Source organism: Hippoglossus stenolepis, chromosome 19, assembly GCF_022539355.2.
Source record: "Hippoglossus stenolepis isolate QCI-W04-F060 chromosome 19, HSTE1.2, whole genome shotgun sequence".
Lineage (NCBI taxonomy): Eukaryota > Metazoa > Chordata > Actinopteri > Pleuronectiformes > Pleuronectidae > Hippoglossus > Hippoglossus stenolepis.
In genome coordinates this window covers 6128705-6153536 of record NC_061501.1, presented here as the reverse complement: position 1 = coordinate 6153536, position 24832 = coordinate 6128705, and the positions used below count along the sequence as shown (strand labels likewise).

General features: G+C 41.4%; 1 protein-coding gene across 3 annotated transcripts; it reads left to right on the top strand.

The window, feature by feature from the left end:
* The first annotated feature begins 505 nt into the window (after positions 1 to 505).
* On the top strand, positions 506 to 19492 carry snx16 (sorting nexin 16). 3 transcript variants are annotated; one of them, XM_035142433.2, is made up of 9 exons: positions 506 to 667; positions 2132 to 2644; positions 3257 to 3343; positions 6679 to 6827; positions 8286 to 8355; positions 10936 to 11072; positions 11283 to 11405; positions 14693 to 14733; positions 16898 to 19492. In XM_035142433.2, exons 2-8 carry the CDS (start codon positions 2273 to 2275, stop codon positions 14709 to 14711), a joined length of 957 nt encoding a protein of 318 aa, XP_034998324.1. In that variant the 5' UTR covers positions 506 to 667; positions 2132 to 2272; the 3' UTR covers positions 14712 to 14733; positions 16898 to 19492. The 3 variants fall into 3 exon arrangements, with proteins under 3 accessions (XP_034998324.1, XP_034998322.1, XP_034998323.1); XM_035142432.2 differs by having other exon boundaries at positions 507 to 667; positions 14693 to 14738; XM_035142431.2 differs by lacking the exon at positions 14693 to 14733.
* The last annotated feature ends 5340 nt before the right edge of the window (positions 19493 to 24832 follow it).

Sequence of the window (24832 nt, the reverse complement as noted above, 5' to 3'; positions counted from 1 at the left end):
AATGTCTTTTAGAGTACTTTTAAATGAATATTGTCTTCTAATATCTGTGATTATTGCTCCATTAATAAAGTTATTATAGTACATGTTAGCAGGTGTAGGGACATAACCTCAGTTGTGCACCTTAACGCCAAGTTATTTTTGCCTTTACTTTATCCATGCTGAACTTGAGGGGCACGTTGATACTAAAGGTAAAAATGTACTGTACATATGTTCTTATACATTTACATTGTTTACCATATGTTTAGTCTTATTTGCATCGCTGGAACATCCTTTCCACCCATCAGTGCTGCTTCACATTCTGCAGCAGCAGCATTTTTATCCGGTGCATTGGTTCAGGGAGCAGCAGGTTGAAAATCAACATTAAGTAAACCATAGATATATTTGAACAACTGCATATGAATAGTTGTACACATGTTTGAGTGCAAAGGACACTCCAGTTTGTGGCTCTACTTTCTTTCACTTGGAGCGGCATTAGTTGTATTACAGCGCCCCCGCCTGGTCGCCTTCAGGCACTGCCGCCGCTGCGCTGTGAATAGCAGCAGGCTAACATGAGCAGCACCGGGGAGGAGATGGCGCCGCGGACAAACTGCAACCAGACAGTCACACGACAGACTCCATGTGTAAACTGAACCCGTTCTATGAAGGGGAAGGATTTAGTTTTCCTACGGTAAGAGACGGTCCGTGTCAACACGCCTCGTGTCAGCTTCGTGGGCTCCTAGCTGTGTTAGCTAACGTGAGCGTGATGTGATAGCTTGTAGCCCAGGGGGTCTGTGAGTGGGACAGACGCCAGACGCCGTTCAAAAATGTGTCCTTTATGTGTGAGCGTGTTTATTAATGGTGAAATACCTGAGAGAAAACACCAGAAGACATGTTACGCGCTGCTATGACTTGCTGCTCAATTCGGCCGGAGTATGGTATGATTAGCACCTGTTGTTATTCTAACAATATTTTAGTTAGCCTACTTTGTTTGGGCTTGTGCGACTTAACGAGCAGCTGTAACCAGGAAGGTGTTTTGATTCTTACTGTGTCTGTGTGCAGTTTTTACTACAACACCTCCTCGCGAGTGCTGCTACCTCAAAGTCCCAGAGAGTCCCAGAGGTCGCTGCCATTCGGAAAGCAAGGAGCCCTGATCCTGATTATAACGTGACATATTGTTAATGGGGTTAGCTCTGCTCCTTTAAAAACACCGTCCCTCTATAAACCACCAGGCAGCCAGCGTGCTGTCATGCTGGCTCTGGTCCCAGCTCTGGAGTCATGTGTTTCAGCAGCACGTAAATAGCAGTCTGAAGTAAGAGAGCTCTAATGATGTGTCACATCCCTGTCATTACTCTGTCGTCCTGTTTGTAATCACATGCTTCTTGTCCCATTGGAAAGCCCCATTAGTCAGTGCACGTCCTCAGCAGGTTGTTATCGTTTTCATATCCAGTCCTACAGAGGCAGAGTGTTTCCCTCAGCTCCACTGGTGCAGAATTAATGTGCCCATGGTTGACAGGTAGCTCTCAGCCTCTTAGTCTGAGCAGCAATTGATTTCAGGCTCCAGTCTTCCATGAAAACTCAACACGCAGGTTCCTTTTCCTCAAATCCAACCATCGTGGTTCATACGTCCAGCATTCACCAGCGTGGATGAGAAGCTAGGACGAGATTTGACTCATTATATCCAGATGGTCAAAAGCTTTTTACATATTGGATTTTATACATAGTGTATGAATCCATAAATTATGAATGACATATGGCTTGTGTCAATAATTCATCTGCCCTCACAGTCTGGAAGCCTTATTTTTGAACTACAAATCCACTCATGTGTGGAGTTAACCGGAATACTAATTTTCCATCTGTGCAATTTCAATATCTTATCAATGCCATCCTATTCACATTATATATTGTATTGCTATTTGCTATATCGCCCTGTGTTTATATTTGTTCAGTTATTTATTACTTTTTATAGATTTTTCTATTTTTACCATCTCCTTTTGCTGCTGTAACACGGCAAAGTTCCCCATAATTAGACTGATAAAGACTTATCTTATTTAATAATGATCGTGCATTGCATGTACGTTTTTGGGGAATTGCAGTCTATTTAATTTTAAGTAAAACTAAATGGAAGTAGACTTCTAATTATTCTTTTTTGCAGGATGTTTAGAGTCAACCCCCCAGGGAGAGCTGTACTGCTTCACTCCATCATCACGCACCAAAGCTGAAGCAAAGCAAGGTCAGTTTCTGTGTGGAAACACCTATTTGACGGTGGCGGGGCAGGAGTGCAGATCTTAGGAAGATGGCCTCGCCCTTTGTGCCTGTCCCTGTGCCCATGGACAGAGCCTTTTCAGGTGGTAGAACCAAGCTAAGAAGGCCACAGCGAGCTTCGTCACTAGGCAGCGTCTCCAGCTGTTTGGAAGACCCCGGAAAAGGATTGGGTTCCCAGCGCCAATCCCGCGGCATTGACCGGGGCGGCCGCAGCCAAACGCCGCCGCCCCTCCAGAGCCCTGTGACACGGGCCAGGATTAATGGGACTCTGGAGGCCTCTGTAGAGTTCTCCAGTTGCCCCCGCTCCATATCCGATCCTGTTGGGAGCCAGCAAGACGAGGAGAGACCCATCACCCCCACTGTGCTGGGATATGAAGTCATGGAGGAGAGGGCCAAGTTCACGGTATGAAACCAGAAAAATCTGTTAAAGTGGTTTCATAACAGTCTTTTGGAGTTTGTGTTGTTACATTATATGACACATCTGATTTCAGATTAAAAGCTACGTCATTTAGCATATAATGACCTGTAGGTTGGCAGAATGTGAACACATCTATCTGTTTGCCTAGAGCTATAGTGACAAGAGGACACTTTGTCAACTGGGATTGATAAGCACTCTCACGATTAGAGATTAAAAGCCTAATTTGGTTAGCACACAGACTTTTGTTATTTGGATACAAACAACAAATTTTCCAAACACTTCGCAAAAGGACAAAGGCACAAATTAATTTCACTTTCAGTAATTTTCAGCTATGTTAGAAAAGGGGAGAAGAGAAAACATTTAAACTGTATTACAACATGTCAGTGAAGACCTTGAATGCTCCTAATTCTTTGCTAAATCGATTTAGCAAAGGAGACGACGATACGACTTCACACTGTTAAGTCTTAATTATATTAGTATGTTGTTTTTTGTAAAGATTGGTTGTGAGTTTCACGTTTGTCGCAAGTTAAGTTGGGAGAGGATAATTTCTCTCAAATCCATCAGTTTGTGATTGTGTTGTCTTTTTCCCTACTGTAGGTTTATAAGGTCCTGGTCAGGAAGACTCCAGATGAGAGCTGGGTTGTTTTTAGAAGGTACGCAGACTTCTCCCGGCTCAATGATAAGGTATGACCCGAGCGTGTTCGTCTCTACATATAGAGTATTTGATTGTGTGACAAATGTGTGGGCATTTCCTGATTCCAAGACTGTCTATAGTTCAGTTTTGTGATCCTCCATCCACATTAGTTTTGGACTGTCAGCTCTTTGTTTTCGGCATTGCTTTCTTTTGTTTTTGGGTGGACTGTGGAAGTGATTAGGGCCAGACAAAGAAGCCTACTGTTTCCAAACACCCAACAGGATTGAGCCAAGTCAGGGAATGGGTCTCTCGTGGTTTTGGGACAGTTTTGCTGTAGATTATTCGAGGGACAAATATTAAGCGATGTGATGATACAATTTGAGGAAAAATAGCCGACAGCAAAAGAGATCATTGTTAGAGAGCAGCTACAAACGGACAGAAGAGATCTGTGTTGGCCTGCAGACTCTTGATTATATCTATCAATGCAATGCTTTTCCTGCACAGTGTCCAAAGTTGTAGGCAGTTAATTGAACCCCATTTTGGGTTAGTTTAACATGATAAAACTCTCCAAGACCACCTAGGGGGCAATATCAGTAGATTCATAGCAATATTGTATGCAATATCTTTTATTCAAAAATGTTTTGATTGCTGACACCCTCAATCCAAGATAGCTGATGCCTTGGAGCCATCCACAAAATGCAACAACAAAGAAACGATATATGTAACAGATTGTTTTTTGATTTTAACACAATTTTGAACAATAGAAACTATCAAACTATATTCTGGCCTATTTTGTTTCTCACAATTCATGCATGAAAGGGTGAAAAGAGGTGGAAGACATTCCCACGCAGTAATCTAAGGCAAGGAGAATGGAAACAAGGGTACACCCTACATTCAGCAAGGAGATATAGGGCACAGAGAGGGCGTGGACATCCTTTCCTCCATTCCTGTGGCTTTTCCACAGAGGCAGCTGTCATCTTTGACTGCCTGGAATTGTTGAAATCTCAGGTGCATTTTTCATCCTGAGAGCACACGAGCACAAATATCTGCACGCTATACAATGTTACAATTTTAAGAAGTATTGCGAAAAAGCTATTTAGTAAGTTATGCTGCATGTGACGCAATAGATAAGCCAAACATGCACATGTAATTGAGATAAATGAAAAGATACGTACTCAGTGGCTCATTAGGTTTATGCAAAAAGACACTTGGCAATGTCTTGATATGTACACAATAATAACTAATAGTGACTTTTTACAGAAAAAACTAACCTGACGGTCCTAACAGCTTTTTTTTATCATCATGTATAACATTCAGTTCATGTGAACTCAGGAATTTGCTATGAAAAGAATATATTGTGTTCCTTAATAAAGAACAGCAGCTCTGGTCATTTAGCTTTAGGTCCTCTATAATGGGATGGAGAGTAAGTTTTCGTCTTCAGGAAAAAAAAGGATCCCAGCAGGGATTGTATTATTCCAAACAGTCAGTTTTACCAAAATCTGAATTCTGACATATTCAAGACAGTGTTAACCTCATGCAGCTCAATTTTTTAATGTCAGACCCCTACCCTGAGCAGCTGTGGGGGAGACTAGGGTGAATGTTCCTCCTGTCAGATTCTTTTCAGAATGAGGCTCGAGGTGATACAAGAGTTATCAGCAGAGGCATGTATTTGTTTTCACTCAGCTCTCTGACTGTGGGAACAGTTTGTACAGTTAACTGCAGGGTTTCCAAGAATCATAGACTCTAATTGCCATATAATTATTTCAAAATGATATATATCTATACATTTATGAGGTGATTTGTGAATATAGGCCACACAAATAATATTGTATCTATTTATTAATAACTATGGTATAATAAAGCTATAAGACCAACATGGAACAAATAAACTACATTGGGGCATGTTCTTGCCTCATTTACGGATGATGGAGCAATCTTGAAAAGAATTGGTATATAAATGCTGGAAGCCTTATGTAACAGAGCTGATTGGGGAGCAAGTGGGCACTTAAGATATCAGTATACAAAAACAAAGTATGTTATATGTGGAGAACTGAATGTCAGTGTTGGTTTATGTCCGGACATGCAATTGAGAGGGTGAAAAGAGGTCAAACTCTTGAGGGATGCAGTTTGATGAAAGGCATCGGAAACATGGGGAAAGAACATATAGGCAGCTGGAACAAAGTGTGGAAGGGTCAGGAATGTAAAGTGACCCCTTTCAGGAAGTACAGGGGATGGCCAGGACACAAAGTCAACAACTTGTACAGCAATGATAAGGTCACGATTAGGCTATGGATGTTTATGTTATGGAAACACTCTCAAGAGATAAGACGCTGTACTTTTCGAAATGGGAGAAAAGCCACTGGCAATTTGACGATCAGAACTGTTAATGTAGTACATGAAGGGGAGAACTCAGTACAACAAGTTCTGGTTGGAAGAGGTAGGGGTGGCCCCTATAATCCACTGGCCAGTTGTACCACCCTGGATTTCCCCCACTCCAGACATAGACTTCAATGTCTCACAAACAGTACGAACACATGGTAGAAGTGCTTGTGGAGACATAGTTGAGGAAAGACAAACAGTACACACAAGACCCATAGAGTGGGAAATCAGGATTTACCTTTTACACTCCACATTTGGAAACAATTCAATTTAAACAACCGCCTGAGGGTTTTTTGCTTGATACAGCAGAATTAACGATTGGCATTGCAGTGGATTAAGGAGATGAAGTCGAGTATGTTCAGATTCAGCTTCAGTTCTGATGACTCGGGCTAGGAGCCCAGTCAGACCTGGTGGTGGAGCTGTTGATCATGTAACCTGGGAATGAGAAGGCTGAAGGTGTAGTGGGCACTCTCTGGGTGCCAGCTCATGTGGGGGGTGAAAGGGAAATGAGGTAGGTGATATGGAAGCTCAAAAAAGCACTGAAGAGAGACAGATGTGAGAGTACTCTTTGGGACACATGATTACAGATACATTTTCAAGGCAATCACAACATATGTTTGGCAGAAAGATGGGAAAATGTGAAGAAGCAGCGACACACCTTTTTCTGTACAAAATAGTGTAAACAAAGTTAGTTGTTATTTAGGGGGAGAGAGACTGTTGTGACAAGACAGACTTGGACGCTGGGCTGGTATGGGGTTTGGCAGAAATGGGTAAACACGAAGATGGAAGATTGTTTGAGCATGTCATACAGAAGTGTGTGTGTGTGAGTGCTTCAGGGAGCAGCAGCACCACAGACTGTTTCTGCATTGACTGTCACTAACTCTCAACTTAAGCATTATGTCAATAGCAACATTGTCACTGAATTGTATTCTGTTACTATAACTGCTGTAACTGTATGAGGATCATGTGATACTCACTGTATGCGTGTGTGTGTGTGTGCTGCCAGCTGAAGGAGATGTTTCCAGGCTTCCGGCTCTCGCTGCCTCCTAAGCGGTGGTTCAAAGACAACTATGACACCGACTTCCTGGAGGACAGACTGTTGGGATTACAGACCTTCCTGCAAAACCTGGTTGCACATAAAGACATTTCCAACTGGTATGTGACGTGATGCAATGACTACAGTGTTAAAATGGCGTTGTTTTGCATTTTCTTGAAAACCATGAACCTGTTCAGACATGGTATTAATGTCTGTCCTGTGTGATTCGATCAAAAGTAGTCAGCGCTAAGTAATGATCTGAATGCACATAAATGCTTCCTGAATGCATCCTGAGATCTGATCACTCAAACCCCATTGGGAGGTAGTCTTGGATGCATGTGGCAACATTCTTTTTTGTAAACGCAAATCCGTCTTGGGCCAAATTTGAAGTACAGCCTTCTTAGCTGTGGTCACCACCACAATTTCAACACTGATCACCACAACATGATTGATGCTTTTCTTAAATTGGCATAATCTGTCTTCACAGCAGAGTTGCACGAGTTTCGTTCACACGCCTCCTCGCTCCTCTTGCTCGCTCTCGTGCCAACACACAGACACATGCCATTTTCAGACAAGTCGGGAGAATTGGGTCTGGAGTTTACCCAGATTTCGCCTTTTTACACATGCCCAAATGCAGCTGAGGTTCTCTGCACAGACCCGTTCACAACAGCAACAAATCCTCTGCATTATTCAGGTGAGAGGTGGAGCAGCCGGGTGCAGCAGGCAGAGGCGGGAGGTGACGTATTAACTCAGCTGCGGACATCATGTGATTTTCTTGACAACACACGGGCGTCGGCTCTTTTCCCCACAAACTCTATTAGACATCTTCGTTGATGTCTTCTACGTGTATGACACCGCTTTTTCCCTGGTAGATACTGGTTTTCTTTTAGTTTCTTACATTTTTGCGTCTGTTGCGTGTTAGAAAGTGGGGCTGTGGCTGAGGGGTTAGAGCGGTCAACCAAAGGGTCAGTGGATCGAATCCAGGCTCATGCAGAAGTGTCCTTGGGCAAGATGCTGAACCCTGAATGGTCCCTCATCGATGTTGAATGCACTAATTGGAAGTCGCTTTGGATTAAAAGCATCAGCCAAATGACAAATAATTTAATGTAATGTAGAAGCCTCATCACTCGTGGTGAATCCGGCAGGGATCCCCTGTTGTGTTCACACATCTACTTCTCCTGACCTTCTACAGACTCAGGTCTCAATACATGTCTGAAAGCAGCTACATACACACATACACAGTCATCAGTCACATAAACTCAGACTGGGAAAGCAACAAAATTTGGTCTTCATAAACGCAAATTAAGTACATACAGTTTATATCTGCATATCTACAGCTGAAACTATGGAAGGATTTCTCCCATTGCTGCTGATTGGGGGACAGAGCAGTGCAGCAACTTCTACAATGAAGCAATAGTGTAATACATTAAATTTGCAAGTTTAGATCTTAATATGACAAGTGTTTAAAAAAACCTTTGCATTGTGAATCTGTGGCAGGAAAAATTGCTCTATGGCCGGCTGCCACAGTCTTAATTAATAATTGTCAACACTGTAACACCATTATTTCTCCTCGACAGCATGGCAGTGAGAGAGTTCCTATGTCTGGATGACCCACCAGGACCCTTTGATAGTTTGGAGGAGAGCAGGGTGAGTGTGTGCATAATTTAGTGGAAATTTCTCATGTATACTATACTGGAAACATTAACATCCACCTGGTATGTGAGCTTTCCTCCCCAACTCATTAGTTGTTATCTGCACAGAAACATCCCTTTTTGTTATCATTACTGAGCAAGGCCAGACTTTGATGGACCACAGGACAGCTGTGTAATTCCTGAGAAATCTGGTTCAGACCCATGTGCTATAGGCTCAATTATAAGTGCTTTTCATAATTCTGCTAGAGCATCTCTCTGTTGGTACAGACTGGGGTGTACCTCACCTCTGTGCAAACAGTGGGGTCCAAAAGTCTGACATCACTTTAGGGTTCGACAGTGCATCGAATTCACCTGCATTTGCAACTAAAAAAGACAAAGAGGTTGGTGACTATTGTACCAATGTTTTCCACAAAAAAGAAAAAAGTGACATGATTTCACATGGATCACTCTCTGAGCTCAGAATGAGTCAAACGACCTGCAGGCTGCTGGACCAGTGACGTCCTCTCTTTATAAGCAGACTTTTTTGGCGTAGAACTTAAAACTATTGGTTGGAAAGATGCAGTGGTTCACTATAATGATGATAAACATAAGCAAATCATTACAGAACATTTTCAGCTGCTGCTCCTTATTTTTCTCCGATTCACAGTGTCGCTGTCGTCGTTTAAAACAACAAACTGCCGGTGATTCAACATATCCGCTGTCATGAATTAAACCGCTGTCGGTTTGTGTGCTGAATGCCGTTTTTCTGGACTTGACCAAGATAATTTGTGAGAGAAGAACCTCCACCCCAAAGTGTTTATTCAGTCTCAACAAATCCAACAGAGTGAGGCATATTCTTCCTGTTGAGTCGTGTCAGGTCGCTGTCCAAGGTGGCATTCTCCCCACTGAACTTAAATTCATATCATGAGTAATTTATGCTTTCAAACTTTATATAAGCTCATAAAACCACACGGTGATACACTACGCCACACAAAATTGATTCAAACTGTACTAAAGACAGAAATAATAAGACCTAGTGTACTTTTTCTATTTAAATCAAATAATTTTGCTTGTAAATGTCGTATCCCATTATTCAGGAAAAACAATTTTTTTAATACATTTTCATGGGCCCCTTAAAGTTCTTTATGCGCTCCTAAATCTTTCAACTTGCACATGCTCTTGGGGGGTGGAGGAGGCATTAAGCCCTGAACTTGGTTGGCTTTCACCTCCACTGCACATGTAAAGGATGTATGGTCATGTATGTATGTTACTGCTCCTTCTTTATACAGTATTTAGCCACTAAAGCACATCACCCATTTGACATGAGATGGGTATCACTTCTGAGAACTGACTATGGTTGTGTCTATAGTGGGAAGGTGTTATGGAAAATTTCTGGAAGCTGTTGAAAGGAGAACTCAGGCAGCAGCTGACGTCTTATGCAGAAGATTTTAATGTAGACTTGATCCATCAAGGAGACCAGAAGGTGGAACAATATACAAACGCTAACAGAGTAACATGAGCAATTGTCACCCCCCCAAGTTTGAAGATGTCTCACACAGCATCCCCATATATCTTCCTCTACTTGCGTCACCCATTATAACAACACATGTCACTCTCTATGTAACATGGAGGTGTTCACATCCTATTGGATAGTTAAGCCTAAAGCATGGATTCCTAAATCACATTGTGTCCTTATGTCTTGCCACTGGTGTAATACGCAAAAGAGTTGGCATTGTTTGAGAGTTGAAGTTGGTGCCTCTCTGTCTGGCGCATCTGAATTAGATATGAAAGTCCCTAAGCGTAGACACAACAATGTACTGTTGGTTGGCCCTTTATCTATAACCCGAACTTTGGTATTGCTTGGAGGGAAGGGAGAATGTGTTGAATTAGACAGGCCCCGCTCTCCAAATGGTGTACAGATAATATACATACTATACAGTGGGATATACAGTAATGTGTGAGGATGATCAAAAATTCCTCAACAGAAGGAAACTTTAAAAAAAGACTTGGTCCTCACCGAACTCTTTTCTCAGCAGGATATGAATTGTCACATGCAACTTTTTCATTTTATCAAATTTTTTAGTTGAAAACCCCCCAAAATATCCCCCGTAAGCCGTTCTTGAACTCTAGAGAATGTCAATCACTCACAATTTTATTCAAGAGGAGTTATTGTGTAGCTGGAAGTAAAAATACACCATTCAACACAATATTTGTACTAATTTACATGTCACTACTGTACCAAACCTCATTTATCATATCCCCACTGTAAAAAAGATTAGAAATGATCCCAAGCTAAGATTTTACAGGGATATGAACTGGAGCTCATTCAGTACACCAGATGATGAATATGTATGTACTTGTTCCCTCTAGCTGCCCTTGTAAAAACCACCAACTTGATTTAACCGGGACATTCTCCAGAAAAATGAACGTGCAGACTGGCCTTAGGCTTACTTAAAGACCCACAGTCCTAAATAAGTATTGCTGTCTGCTCCAGCTTTCCTTTATTGCCTGTCTTGTTTGCTCTCAACCATTTGCTTCCACTGTCCACAAACATCTATTGTGGGTTTTTTCCCCTTTTGTTTTTCCTTCCCTCCAGGCGTTCTGTGAGACTCTGGAGGAGAGCAACTATCGTCTCCAGAAGGAGCTGGTGGAGAAGCAGAGGGAAATCACCTCCCTGAAGAGGAGGCTGGAGGAGAAGGAGCAGGCCATCCAGCTACTGGAGAAACACATCAAGTCAGTAGATACACATCAATACAGGATGACGCCATGAATAATGATGAGACACACGTGCAGGTCACATCTGTTTGACACCATGCGCTGCATCATAAGCAGGACAAATGACGAGTTATTGCAGTCCACACACGTCCTTAGATCTGAAATAACATTGAATGTTATGATTAAGTCAATATGAACCACCTGTTTTTCTGCGTGTCTTTGTCCCAGTGGCGGATGTGTGAGTCCAGGGTCTCCGTTTGGACTCTCCGCTCAGGGCAGCGAAAGTAGTGCAGATGTAGAGGTTGAGTCGTCCGCTGCAGAGGCTGATCAGGACATGCCTGGCGACACTGGGTAAAGAAAACCACACGCAAACACAGCACAAGGAGAACATCCAGCGACAAACACCACACATGGAGGACTGCCATCAGTCACACCACACATCCTGTGACAAAACAAATCTCACATAGTTTCAGGTTCAATCAAATAAGTAAAAGTTAAGTATTTAACCTTTTCAGATGAATCTCATTAGACCTAGTGTACACCTCTCTTTTACCTCTTTTACACCAAAATTACGTGGTGTATATAAATGTGGGTAAACCTTCTAAAAAACTGACAATTGAGGGACACCGTGAATATTTTACAAGCACAGACCAGATCGAGCAAATCACTCCCCACCTCCCAACACTAAGTCCCCTACCTCCCCAAATAGAATCTAATTCTGTGGGAAACACTGCCAAAGTTAATTTTCTAATGCTCTTAGGGAGCGAGTCCAGGGTAGAGGGCGAGGTTAATTGGTGAGCGTGTCATGCTGCACGTAAATTATCTTAAGGAGACCTTTGCTTCCTCCTGTCAGTTTAACAGTCTGTCTACACCAGCGTTTTAAGCCTTTTCTCTTAGCTGTCTGTCTTTCCAGTGACCCAGTAATGGCTCATGTCTCACTTGTGTTTAAGGCCCATAAACCTGACAATGACCTGAAGCTTTTTCAAAAGTGCAGCGATTTTGATGATACAGAGCCAAGTCTCAAATAGCTGCTTATGTCTCAAATAGCTGCTTATGCTTCAATACAGTGCATATTTCTACAGTGTTGATATCCTCTAAGGGTTTATCCAGGCTCAAAATGAGTTGAACCTTCCCGGCCACGTGCACACACGTGCGTCTGTACGGTACCTTCAACTGACTCAAGCAGACGCTTTTTACAAGATGATTGAAGGAAATATAACTTAACATGCGTGAAGAGGTTTAACAAAATGAAAACTCGGAGGCTGAAATGTGCCTCAGGTTCTGAGCTGTGGAGATGAAATCAGTGGCTTTAATACAGAGTTCAGCTTCTCTGTAACAGGGGCACATGTTGCTGGTTGAGAAATATGTAAAAGAAAACAAAGGCTTCAATGTTATGTTTATGTTCAAGTTCAACTATAGTGAAAGAGGGTCCCTGTGGACTGTGAATGAAAACACTAGCTTATGTTTCATTCTTAACAGCTTTTGCTGTTCATTTACTGTGGAAATTGACACATTAGCTTTTATGTTTTTGTATGGATATAATTTAATGTTGAACAGGACACATTTATGTCTCATACAATACATGCTTAAAAGTAACATTGAAATCTCATAAACATCGGCTTTGAGTTAAAACACTCTAATGGCTTGGCATCTGAATACCCTGACTTTGACTCCCTGTCCTGCCTGTTGAGGAATTTTTGACCATCCTCACACATTACATGCCACTACATATTATGTATATTATATCTGTACAGGGATGCTGTGTGAGACATCTTGAGACTTGGCGATGACTATTGCTCATGTTACTGTGTTAGTGTTTGTATATTGTTCCACCTTCTGGTCTCCTAGATGCATCAAGTCTACATTAAAACCTTCTGCTTAAGACATCAGCTGCTGCCTGAGTTCTCCTTACACCAGCTTCCAGAAAACTTCCATTCCACTGCCATGCATTCCACACCTGACAATTTCACTGCATCTTGTCAATTCCCTTAATCGCTGCAACAGTGAAAACATTACTCAGATGGGATGTAACATAAATGTAAAACTATTCAAGAGAAGGGATTGGACGCGACAGGAACAATATTCACAAAATTTTCCTGTTTTCTTCCTTTCCCGATTGATATTTAATGTAGATTCAATGATTATTGGCAGTTGGCAAACCAGCACAGCGGTACATTACCAAAACCAAGTGGACTGAAATTGATACGCTCCATTCATGGTTTTTATTCATTGCTATGTTAAACTCAAGTGTGTGCGACACTTAGTGGTTGGATTCATAAATACAACGCTGCTCGTGTAGCTGCCGAAATGCCTCGTCAATAGTCTGGCTGATACTCCTGCAACATCGCGATGTCATGTGATATCATGATTCGCATCATGCACAAGGAAGAGTGGAGACTCACAGTAGAGTGGGACACCTGACCAGTAAGTGCAGACTGGGCTTAATCAGGAGGGGGGGGCTTAAATGGGTTTCAAACTGTGAATTTAAAAAAACAAAAGTACTATGGAGGAATTACTTTAATACTCAAAGCAGGAAGTGGCATCCAACAGAAAATGACCCCCACTCGCCCTCCTTGTCTAAATTCTGCCATACAATTAAACATGGACTGTGCACCCTACAAAAATAAATGGTAAAAAATGCTAAACACATTTTGGTTCCTTCAATTTTCTCTCAGTGAAGTTCACCCAACAGCTAAAAACATCAGGTAGAAGATGAGTTGATTTTACATCAACAGCAAGTTAACATGGCAAGTCAGAGAAGATTGAAAATGACTTGACTGACGGGTCCTGTGCAGGGTGGGCCTCTCCTGCCTCTTCTAACTATGATGGGGGAAGGGTTAGGGTTTTCTAATACTTAAGCATAAGTAACAGTAGAACAATGGAAAAGTATTAAAATGGATGACAGGTTCACTACAGCAGGAAGTGTAATAACAGGTACTACTAGTCAGTACCACTGGTCCTGTTCTTAGTCATTGCCCTGCTGTCTCTTTGTCATCTCAGGTTGCTCTAATAAACCATCTGATCTACTCATCATCTTTTTTTTTTTTTAGCATTTACACAGCATACGATTATGGAATTAGTTGATCCATAGTTTCCAGTTGACAGTGAAGATTCCACCTCTTATCAAAAGGAATAAGTCCTCTCCAACTGCTAGCCTCCTTTTATGCTCTGTTGATTTATTATTCCTTACAGACTTATCAGCTTCTCTTCCCATTTAGATCCAGACAGCAAAGTGACAGACGCATAAAAGTTACTTTGTAATGTCTTGATGGCTGTTTCTACCATCCACTGACTGTGTTTCCCCACATGATGCCCAGATATCAGTGTTCACAGCAACTGATCCCATTACTGGACTTTGAATGGGATCATGTCTCTGGCTTTCTCGAAGAGAAATGCATCACCCAAAGATTTCTTTAAATAGATTTCAGGCCCAAATCCAAGCTTTATGGGACTGTGCACTTCTCTTTATAAACACATCAGTCTTTGTCCTTTAAAAATGTTTAATTGCTTTGTATGTTTATGATTTGAGTGAAAAGATTATTCTTATTCTTATTATTAAAGTAGTCACAGCTGGTAGTTTGCTTCTGAAAAAAACTTCCCCTTCCCTTCTTGTGTTTTTTTGCCCTCATATTTCACAGCAGTGCTGCTCCAATCTGAAAAAAACGAGCCCCCGAAACATGTGAGGTACTTACATACCAGTTCAGCAGGCGATCCCTATTGCATGCTGAATTTTCTTGACTTCCTTCTGTGCAGTAACATGCATCCCACTGTTAACTGCTGTACTTTAATGGAGTTGTAGTGTTTTTACTATCAGGGTGCCAAAGAGTAGGTTCATATTATTTTCAAGTCTGTGTTAATACAATGCTCACATGCCGTATGTGCCGCCACACTGGCTGTACAGATGGCATGTGGGTTTTGTGCTTAAGATTTACTTGTTACTCGTTTGGAGTACTTGCAGTCAGGATGTTTACCGATGTTGGGGTGAGGTCACTTTCAGTGCTCATAATTCAGGTAAACTGCAAACGTGCCTTGTAAACACAAACTTTTAAAAGGGTGTCGAAAGCTGTTTAACACCAGAGGCTGGGGAGTTATTTAAAAGAACAGAATTCCAGGCCACAAAATAAAATTTGATGGCTAGGTGTCACAACATCGGGTCAAAATCAAGACCAGCAGTTATTTCCACTTTTACTAGTGAGCGATCTGAAAATGATTTGTCTCCAACTGAGGTGTGTATTCATTGATCTCCAATGTTCTGTGCTCTGTTTCTTTTTGTCTGTGCCACTCTGCTCCCCCTACATCGTACGTGACTGACACATTGTGTTAGTGCCTCTCCTTCACACGGTGGTGTGTGTGTGCTCACCACACTCAGCGAGCACTTTATTAGGAACATCATACTTATACTAGGCAGTTCATCAAACAGCCTCAGTTCTTCGTGGCATCGATTCCACCTGATGTACGAAACTTTGAGATTCATGATGTCATCATCTCTGCAGATTGGTTTTCTGCTCATTCATGCTGCCAACCCCCTGTTCTACCACATTCCATAGGTTTTCTATGGGAATCCCATCTGGCGACTAGGGAGGACAGCATGTTCATGAAACATGGAGGATGGAGCATTAGCCGTAGATGATCAGTAACATTAATAAGACAGACCGTGACATTCAAACCATGATTGAAGGGTGTTAAAGGGCCTATAGTTTGCAAAGAAAACATTGTAGACTATTACATCAGCAGCATTAGCCTGCACTGTTGACACAAGGCAGGTTAAGGCCTTAAGTCTAAGGGTTCATGTTGTTGATGTCACCCGACCATCTGCAGCCTGAGCAGAAATCCAGTTTCACCATACTCATGTTTGAACAAAAATATATTGGTTCGGATCCTGAAAACTTGGTCCAAAATTGGAACCGACAAATATCAGGTCTTTAATTCAGTGCATTTGACAAATTTTACTAGCTTGACAGTGGTAATGGAGAAATCAACAATTGAAATGGCATGTGTGAAACTGTCAGAGAAAAAAAAAGTTTTGGTCCATACAGTACAAACACTTAGATAGCAGATATTCAATTGGATCCGCCAGCTTGCAGCCCCTGTTTACTTACATCGTGCAACACCCTCCGTTATGATGCATCCTTCATTACAATGGTTTCGCTGGTTCACTTTGTCAAAATTCATTTGCTATCAAAACATTCTCATGTTAGATGTCAACATTAACTAAGGCCCCCGACCACCATCTGCAGGATTTCATGCATTGGACTTCTGCCACATGATTGGCTGGTTGGGCAATTGCATGAATAAACAGGTGTAACGGTGTATTTAATAAAGTGCTCAGTGAGTGTACGTGGGCGTCGTAGGTTGTTGGATCACAAGTTTTCCTGTTTCCTCTTCCCATCCCTGGTCTTCATAGTCACAGCATCAGATATCTTACATTGTGAATTATGTTTTATGACAAAAGTTCATCATTTCATTTCTCATAGTTTATAATAATAAAAACTTAGTATTGCATCCCAGCTAATCATTAATTGTGTGGATTCCCGGTATTGTGTACGATATATTGTGTGTTTTTGTTAAATTTGTGGATGTAAACGGCTGAATGAGATGGGAGAGAGTCAGAGAAGAAAACTTGTGTTCCTGCTGTGTTTTCCAGTGTACTCGAGTCTGTAACTTGCTGGTGTTAATAACATGTCGTACCTGCCTCTTTCTACATAGATGCCTCACAAGTCAGGCTGTAGGCATCTTTTCTCTGCTTCTCACATCTTCCTGGATTATGTCTGTCTGTCTTTATGTTGTCTGAGGTGTACAGTTATCACATTGCAGTGAGTTAATGTGTCTCTCCCTCTCTCCAGTGGCAGATGTGAGGTCCAGCTGGTGAGATCCTCTGCCTGTTGGTGCAGGCCGACACTCAGCGCCTCTCCTCCGGTCATCCAGGTCACCCAGCTTTACTAGCAGAAGCTGGAGCACTGAGGCCGGCGCTGGTTTCTTCCCCCCTTCTATTAAATACTCCTCGTTTGTTTTTTCTGGCCTTTCTTCAAGCTTAATGTTCCAACCTCCCTTTCCCACCTTTCAGATTAGAACTGCTGTTTCACATTTCAGCTGGATCTGAGACAGCCTTCCCATCTAAATCTGTGTATGGGATTAAAAGGGAAAAAGGATTTCTACTGATGCAGCCTGCTCCCATAATATATTTTATCTGGCACCTAGAGAAGACTTCGTTCCGAAGACCTTGTGCAACTTGTGATAGGAATTATCTTTGGAATTACATAGCCCTACTCCTTCAATGTTAATATTGTCTTAAACTGTGGGAGGATTTCTCCATACTCCCACTGTGGCCAAAATTTGGCTTCATGACCAAAAGTACAAGACAACTAAAGATGACAAGGACTCACACCACTGGATGGTTTGATGACTTTCACAACTGTGACAATCTACAGAAACCCTGAACCCTCATTTCAGCAGACGTGCTTTGCCTTAATGGCAAAGCACTCGTCTGTCTTTGCCTCGTGTCTAACCAGCGAAGCGACATGCGTCCACGTGGCTGCAGGAGAAAGACAGTCTGGATTAATGAAACGTCTCAGAAGCGTTAGTAACCAGGTGGGTATCACAGAGGATTGACCGCTTTCTGTTTGCTGATACTTCCATGTCTATGCGTTGTACTGCCAGCAGTTGTCCCTGATGTAGACAGACCTTCTTTCTTGTTTTTTCAGTTTCAGTCAAACTCCTAGAAGTCGACATTCCCTCATATTATTAGTGCCATGCGTCATTTGTCCTGTGAGACTCTATCACACGATGTCCCGAGGGAAAGCCCGAGGAAATGAGGCCCATTGTTTCTTTTTTGAGGAATGCGATGGCCAATGTGTACATTAATCAAGTCATTTCCCATTCGCTCATTGTTCATGCCATGCGTCTGTACATCACCCTAATGGTTTGCTTCTAGGCGCTGATTATGCCCATTTGAGTGCTTGAATATTTACAACACTAAACCTCTTCTGGCGCCTTATCTGTTAACAGTGGGAGTGTGCCAGGACTCGTTTCAGGTTCCTCGGGCTCTATTGTGACACATTTGCAAAAGACACTTTTTTTTTATCTTACCCCTGCTGGATTTTCTCCTTGCTTTATTTGCTTACGGTTTTAAGATATCCACCTCTAAAATATCTGCCTCTATCCCTCAGCAGCAATTTCATTCTTCTTAATCACGCTAATCAACAGATGGCTCTCAGTGGAATTGCTGTTGACTGCAAATTACCCTGAGTGGCAATCAGTGTGGCGGCAGACGTTTCAGAGCCAGCTGTCTAAAAATCCACTTGCACATTGTAAAACTAGAACTGTTTGCAAGGCAAGACCCCCAAAGAGTAGCAAAGCAAGTCTTTTTGGAAATGTACCCATAAAGAGACTCAGAAACAGTCATTCAAATATTTACTTTCAGTCAAAGAATGCAGAAAAAACTTACAGTGCTGCTAATTTACCTGAAATAATCCAGAAGTTACGACCTGGGAGAAACACATGGGAAACGAGGATATTTAGAGCCGGGCCTGTCAGTTTGGTTTAACAACACAGCCTTGGGTTTTAAGAAATCAAGGCCATTGAACCGGTATTTTACAACAACAACAACTGTGACGCAGGTGGCAAATAAACGTTGAGACGTGTTGATACTGAATCAGTACTGAAGACTGTTACCACACCTACATCATCCACAGAAGCCATATTCTCAGACGCAAATAACTTTCGAGGATTCAAATATTTTTTGCTTAATGTGTGCCGACTATTTGTGTTATTTTTTTTTTTCTCTTTCTTTGATGATTATTGAAGTGTTTTATAATCACAGCTGATGTTGAATTATCTCAAGGCCTCGATCAGGTCGTGTGATGCACTTTATGGATGAATGGTGATGCATGATCGCTAGGATACGTTTTTATTACTCAATTTTCATTTCGAGACAGAAAAGTGCCTTCTCTCTCACTGAGTCTGTCTCCATTTCCAACGGAACTTTGTGAATAGGTGATTTAATGAATATGAAGTTTTGTTCATGTTTTTCTTTATGAATTCTATTCACACATAATATTAAGTGCCTTCGTTATCTTTCACTTGTTTTTGCTGTGTGCGAATAGCTTTATAGATTTGTGTCGGACATGAAATGTGTTAAAATGTTAAAAATATTATTTTAAATGACACCCGTATGTATAAGTCATCACTTAGAACAGTCTGAATGACATGTTTTGTGACAGTAAATGAAATAACATGGAGTTTAGGTTCACATATACACCCATAGTTGCACTATAAAAAGATTTATACAAATAACATTTGGTATCACTATAAATAGCGCTGGATTTAACAGGTTAATTCATGGACAAATCTGGTTTGAAGTGGAAACTGTAAATACTGTAACACATGCTTTAACGGAGAGAAATTTTCACATGCAATTAAAAAATATGATGTATTAAAAACACATGTATGTGTCTTATTGCCTCATGTTTGAAATCTGCTTTCATTCAGTCAGATGACATCAGAAGTTTAAGCGTAGGTGGAATAAATTGTTCTGCAGAGAAACAAGGGGGTACAGGTACAGAGGCTCATAGTGTCGCGCTTTCCACAAATGTCTATGTGGAACGCATATCTCGCAAACCGTGCATCTTATCGACTTTATAACTAGCATGTGTATTCTTAGTGGTCCAGGGAGAAGCGGTGTCGAATTTGGTGTAATTTGGACATCTTCAATATGAATAAACTTTGAGTAAATATGTGACCAGCACTCTGTAGCAGCCAGTGGTGCGGGGCCGTGTGCCTTCACCCTGTGGACTGAGTTAAACATGTCTTCTTCATCAGGGGTCGGAAACTGGGTCAAATCGCGGCTTTACGTTGCCTCCAGGTCGTTTTGATCATTTAATTGTTTTTATTTCACTGGACTGAGACAGACATTCACAGGTGTTGGTGATCCTGCCAACAACATTTATTTATTCAATTCCTCCAGTAGAAAAAGCTTAACGCATTTCACCGAGCGGAATGACAGAGCTTTTATTTTGAAAAGCTGTGAACTTGGCTCTGAAAGTTGTGTCGATGGTTTACAGATGTCTGAAATAGCCGATATGCAATGTATGAAAACATATCACCACTTCAGGGAATCATTCAAACATAAACCACATGTGAACAGTAATAAAGCAAATTCAGTTTAATTTTATGAAAAACATTGACTATAAAATCTTCATCGCAGATAAACCAGGTAGGACGAACACAAAGTTTTCTAACATCTCTCTGCACCATTGACTGTTTATAAAAAGCTCTGCACACAAACAATACAAACAGTGTATATTGTCGAACTGTTTGAGGAGGACTCACTAATGACATGGATTCATTCTCAAGTAGCTCTGGAGCACTCTCACACCTCAAGATAACTGCACCCTGTCACTTCTGACACCAACAGGGTGCATAATTTCACAATGCTGTGTTTTTCCTTTCGTGGTCAGGTGGTTCGTTAGTCCTGGCAGACTGTGCAAGTTTTGTTGGTGTTATTTTTTAGAATATAGGACAAGATGGTGAATATCCCTTGGGCTGGACCATTATATTATATTAAGCTATAAAAATGTTCATATCAGTCATTGACATCCATATATATTTAACTCTGTCATATTAACTCAGTAAATCCCTATTTCTTCCCTTGACCTTGTGATGACGTAAGGAGGTCAGGCTGACAGGCAGTTCATCTTTATACTTGTCTTGTGGTGTGTATATTACTGTGTTAATTTAAGGTGGACAGGATCAGTTCAGAGGATCCTGACAGCATCTAAGGAAACACTCCAGGAGTGTGTATCGACTCTTCCCCTCCACTCTTCTTCTGTGACTTAAGTTTTAATAAATCTTTTAACAATGGCTCTTTGATTTTCAACAGAAACAGACTTCTCACACTGTGACTTTTAATTTAATTACTCCTTATTTTAATATAATTATATATAATAAGATATTTTGTTGCACTTTAACACTGGTTTTGATTTATATATATTTAAGGCCTTTCAAATGACATTAAGTTTAACAATGGGAAGACATTAGTTTGAGATCAGGTTTCGTGCCTCTAGCTTCTTCCTAAACAGAGCAGCTACATGCAGACACTCAGATACGCAAACCACTCTCTAAGGATTTACATTTGTATTATGTATACACTATAGCCCCCCAAAGTGAAGCCATAACCATCTCCATCACCTCCTGGTGGCTGGCGGCAGTATAGGTCATAAACCCTCCCCCCTCTATGTTAGTGGATGGGGCATGGACCAAACTAAAAAGTCAAAGTATACGTCACAGTTATTTTTCTTGAAGATGTTTTCTGTCAGCTTAGGTAGTTCTTGTTCAAGTTTCATTTTCAGGTAAGTTTGCTTTTAATTAGTTATTTCATGCTATACAAACAGGGCGAAACATCATGATTGACAGGTCAGACTGACTCATGATTGGTCGAGCCCGTGACTTTGATCCCTCGATCGCTGGAACAAAGACTCCAAATGACATCCTTGGCAAATGTGGCAGTGTTCGTATATCCAGGGATATTTTGGCTTCTTTTCTTTATAGTGGGAGGAAGTGGAGACACGTCCCCCATCTTTGTACAGTCTATGGTTATTGTGTAACATTTTTAAGGGGAAAGGAGAGGGGTAAAATAAAATGATACGCCGATAATGGTGATGTATAATATAATAATGGAAGCTACATGAATCAAATAGCTGTCACTTATAGATTTGACAGCAAAATGAAGAAGCAGAAAGACAGAGACGTATAAACAACATGACTCGACAGCAGCTGCAGCCAACAGACACATTTAATTTTGGGTGATCAAGCTGCTTCCTTCAGTCGAACGTAAAAAGATCAAAACCTGCAAATCCCTGCTGGCGGCTGAATCGTTTTTCTTCTTTCACTTCAGTGCTCTGAGCCCTGAGGAGCACAATGTTTTGACAGACTCCTGATGCAGAAGCATGCGCAGTGTCTTTAACCCCGTTTCATGATTGATTGAAATACTTCTCTGTCGACTGGTTTAACACAATATCCTCAAGGAGGTTAAAGTCAGTTATTGTTTTTTGACAGTTAATGATGAATTCTCTGACATGTCCAAATGTACGTCTATCTGGTTAGTTAGATTTTGTGTGTTCAGCTGTGTGTTCTATGGTATTATACATGCTCGGCTTGACGTGTATCCACCTACATAATCAATGTTGTGTGATAAATCACAACCAGTTATACCTTATGAAAGAGTATGAAATGTTCTGGAACTATAAAGTGTATTTTTATAAAACAGCGGCCCCCCTCAGTATGCATTTTGGTTGTGAGTGACCAGCAATAATTTACTGAGCTTAATTTCCTAATGAGTGTGTATCTGTTACTGTAATTTTCTTCCCCTTGTGGGTCCTTCCAGTAGATGGAGGACATGTGTTGCTGCCAGAAACAGGAATGAGGATGATGGGGGAACGCTGTAATTTGCAGGAGATTTATTGATCTGCACCCAGCGAAATAATTCTCAGAAGACTCCACTAATGGACATGTTTTTCCTTTAAGGGTGCTGGATTTTATGGCTCCAATTTTTTCCGATGGAAAGGATCATCATTCTCTTCTCTTTTTAGGGTATCTTGGGTAATTAGGCTGATTTGTGAACTATTCACGAGGATAATGATAAACTAGGATTTGGATGGAAATCAATTGTCGACATCCCACCTATCTTTGGTGTCATCAATCGACGGAACACGCAAAGTAATTGACCAAGTTTGTATTGTTTTGATTCCTTCTTTTGCACAAGAAGTGTATTGCTGCTTGAGACAGCAGTCAAAAATGACGTTGGTGTTTGGTCGTTGCAAAAAGAGGTGACGTACGTCTTTGTTTGCATGTGGAGACACATTTGAACACCAGGTGTGAACTGTCGCACTTAGAGCTGCCCACTTGTGATCGGATCACCAGAGATGCACATTAATGCCTTTAATACATTAATGGCACTATCGACAGGGTGTGACATACGTCTCCCTCCATGTCAGCTGGGAGTGACTCCACTTCCCCCTTGCAAACCTCAAAAGTCACACGGTATAGCTAATGGATGAAAGAGTGGCGGCAAATGAAGAAAACGTCTTCATCAATTTGACAACACATGTGCAGCTTGTGGAAAAGAATCCGCTGAGCAACAAAACAACCAAAGACACGGGAAAAGCTGCAAAGACAGAAAACAGCATGTGTTGTAATTTGTGTTTTCACCGTGGTACAGTATTTCCCAAAATATCCAACACATCAATTTGATTTGACCACACGCTTGTTTCCTGCACTGTTGTTATAGCTTGTTGTTTTATCCCCACATTATGGCAAAGACCAAAACCTCTCCCCCAATAGTTTATAATGAACACAATAACCAATAAACCACTACTGACAGCTGGAATATAGAGCAAGAGTTCTGGGTTATTCTTCCTTCCCACCAGTTTGAATAATATGTACATGAACAAAACAGCTACCTGAGGTTTGGTCAGTTCAGTCCAAATATTCTGTACAAAAGTTATGTGATATTTAATAAATGCGATGTTTTGAAATCCTCTGCTGATCTGAAAAGCCGTGCTGCTTACATGGTGGTCACTCCCTCCATTCTGGTTTGAATCGCAATATCCTCTCCCTGCCAGCAACACGCACTGCCACTTCCGTACCACCTCCATACCACCTCTGTACCACCTATGTACGACCTCTGTCCCACCTATGTACGACCTCCGTACCACCTCTGTACCACCTATGTACGACCTCTGTACCACCTATGTACGACCTCTGTACGACCTCTGCCAATTTATGTCACACATTTTTGGAATTTTAGCGATGACATCAGACCTGTGTCCTGCTCCTCCTTTTTGGTGTTGTGTTTCCACATTTATAATCTCAAGGTCAGAGGTCCCAGGATATAAAAAAGCTAGAAACATTTAGCTGTTATCTCCGACCTGGACTGATACTTAAAAGAACATTGTATTGAAATGTATATTTTTATTTGTCTTTAAAAAGAATAATCTAAAAATACTTCTTTCTTTAAAGGGGACATAGCATGCAAATTCCACTTTGTTAGTGCTTCTACAGGTTAATGTGGGTATCTGGCATGTCTACCAACCCAAAAGCTCTGGGGAAAAAAACACTCGCGCATTTTGTTATGGTTCCTCTAAGTCAGAAACGTCATGCTTGAGTGACTCGATTGAGCTTCCTGGGTTTTGTGTCGTAACAAGGCACTGGAAGTCTCCCTACATGGCGTTATAATGCAAATAATAAGATGTGTGTTGTTTAATTGCTCTAAACACAGAAATACAACACATTTTGTTTACCGCATCCATGTTTGTTCCACATTCCAACTCCAAAGCACATTAACGCACCAAAGTTATAACAATGATTTTACAACTCTGAGTTAGACAAGCAAACGCACAGACCTGACTTTGATCAGTTTGGGGTTTTTAATATAAAATAATATTCCCATTTCTGTAGAATAATATTACATCGTCAGCCAGACATTCCACCTCCAGTTCCAGTCTCCCTCTCGCATTGTGCTGCTCCTTCAATGTGTGTGTGTGTGTGATTGCCTGCAGGTGTCGGAGCAGAACTCCACCAGCTGCAACCTGTTTCCACAACCGAGAGCTCGACTAAACACTCCGACCTTTCCACTTCCACACTCGGCCAGAACACACACTCTGCTACCAGTCCGATTTGCTACATTTTTGACATTTAGTGTTCCGTTCATTCTTCCAGTGTTTGCTTTCCTGCTGTCATGCTGTCCTCTCTCTCCCCTACAGCCAGGCCAGCTCTCACCCCGG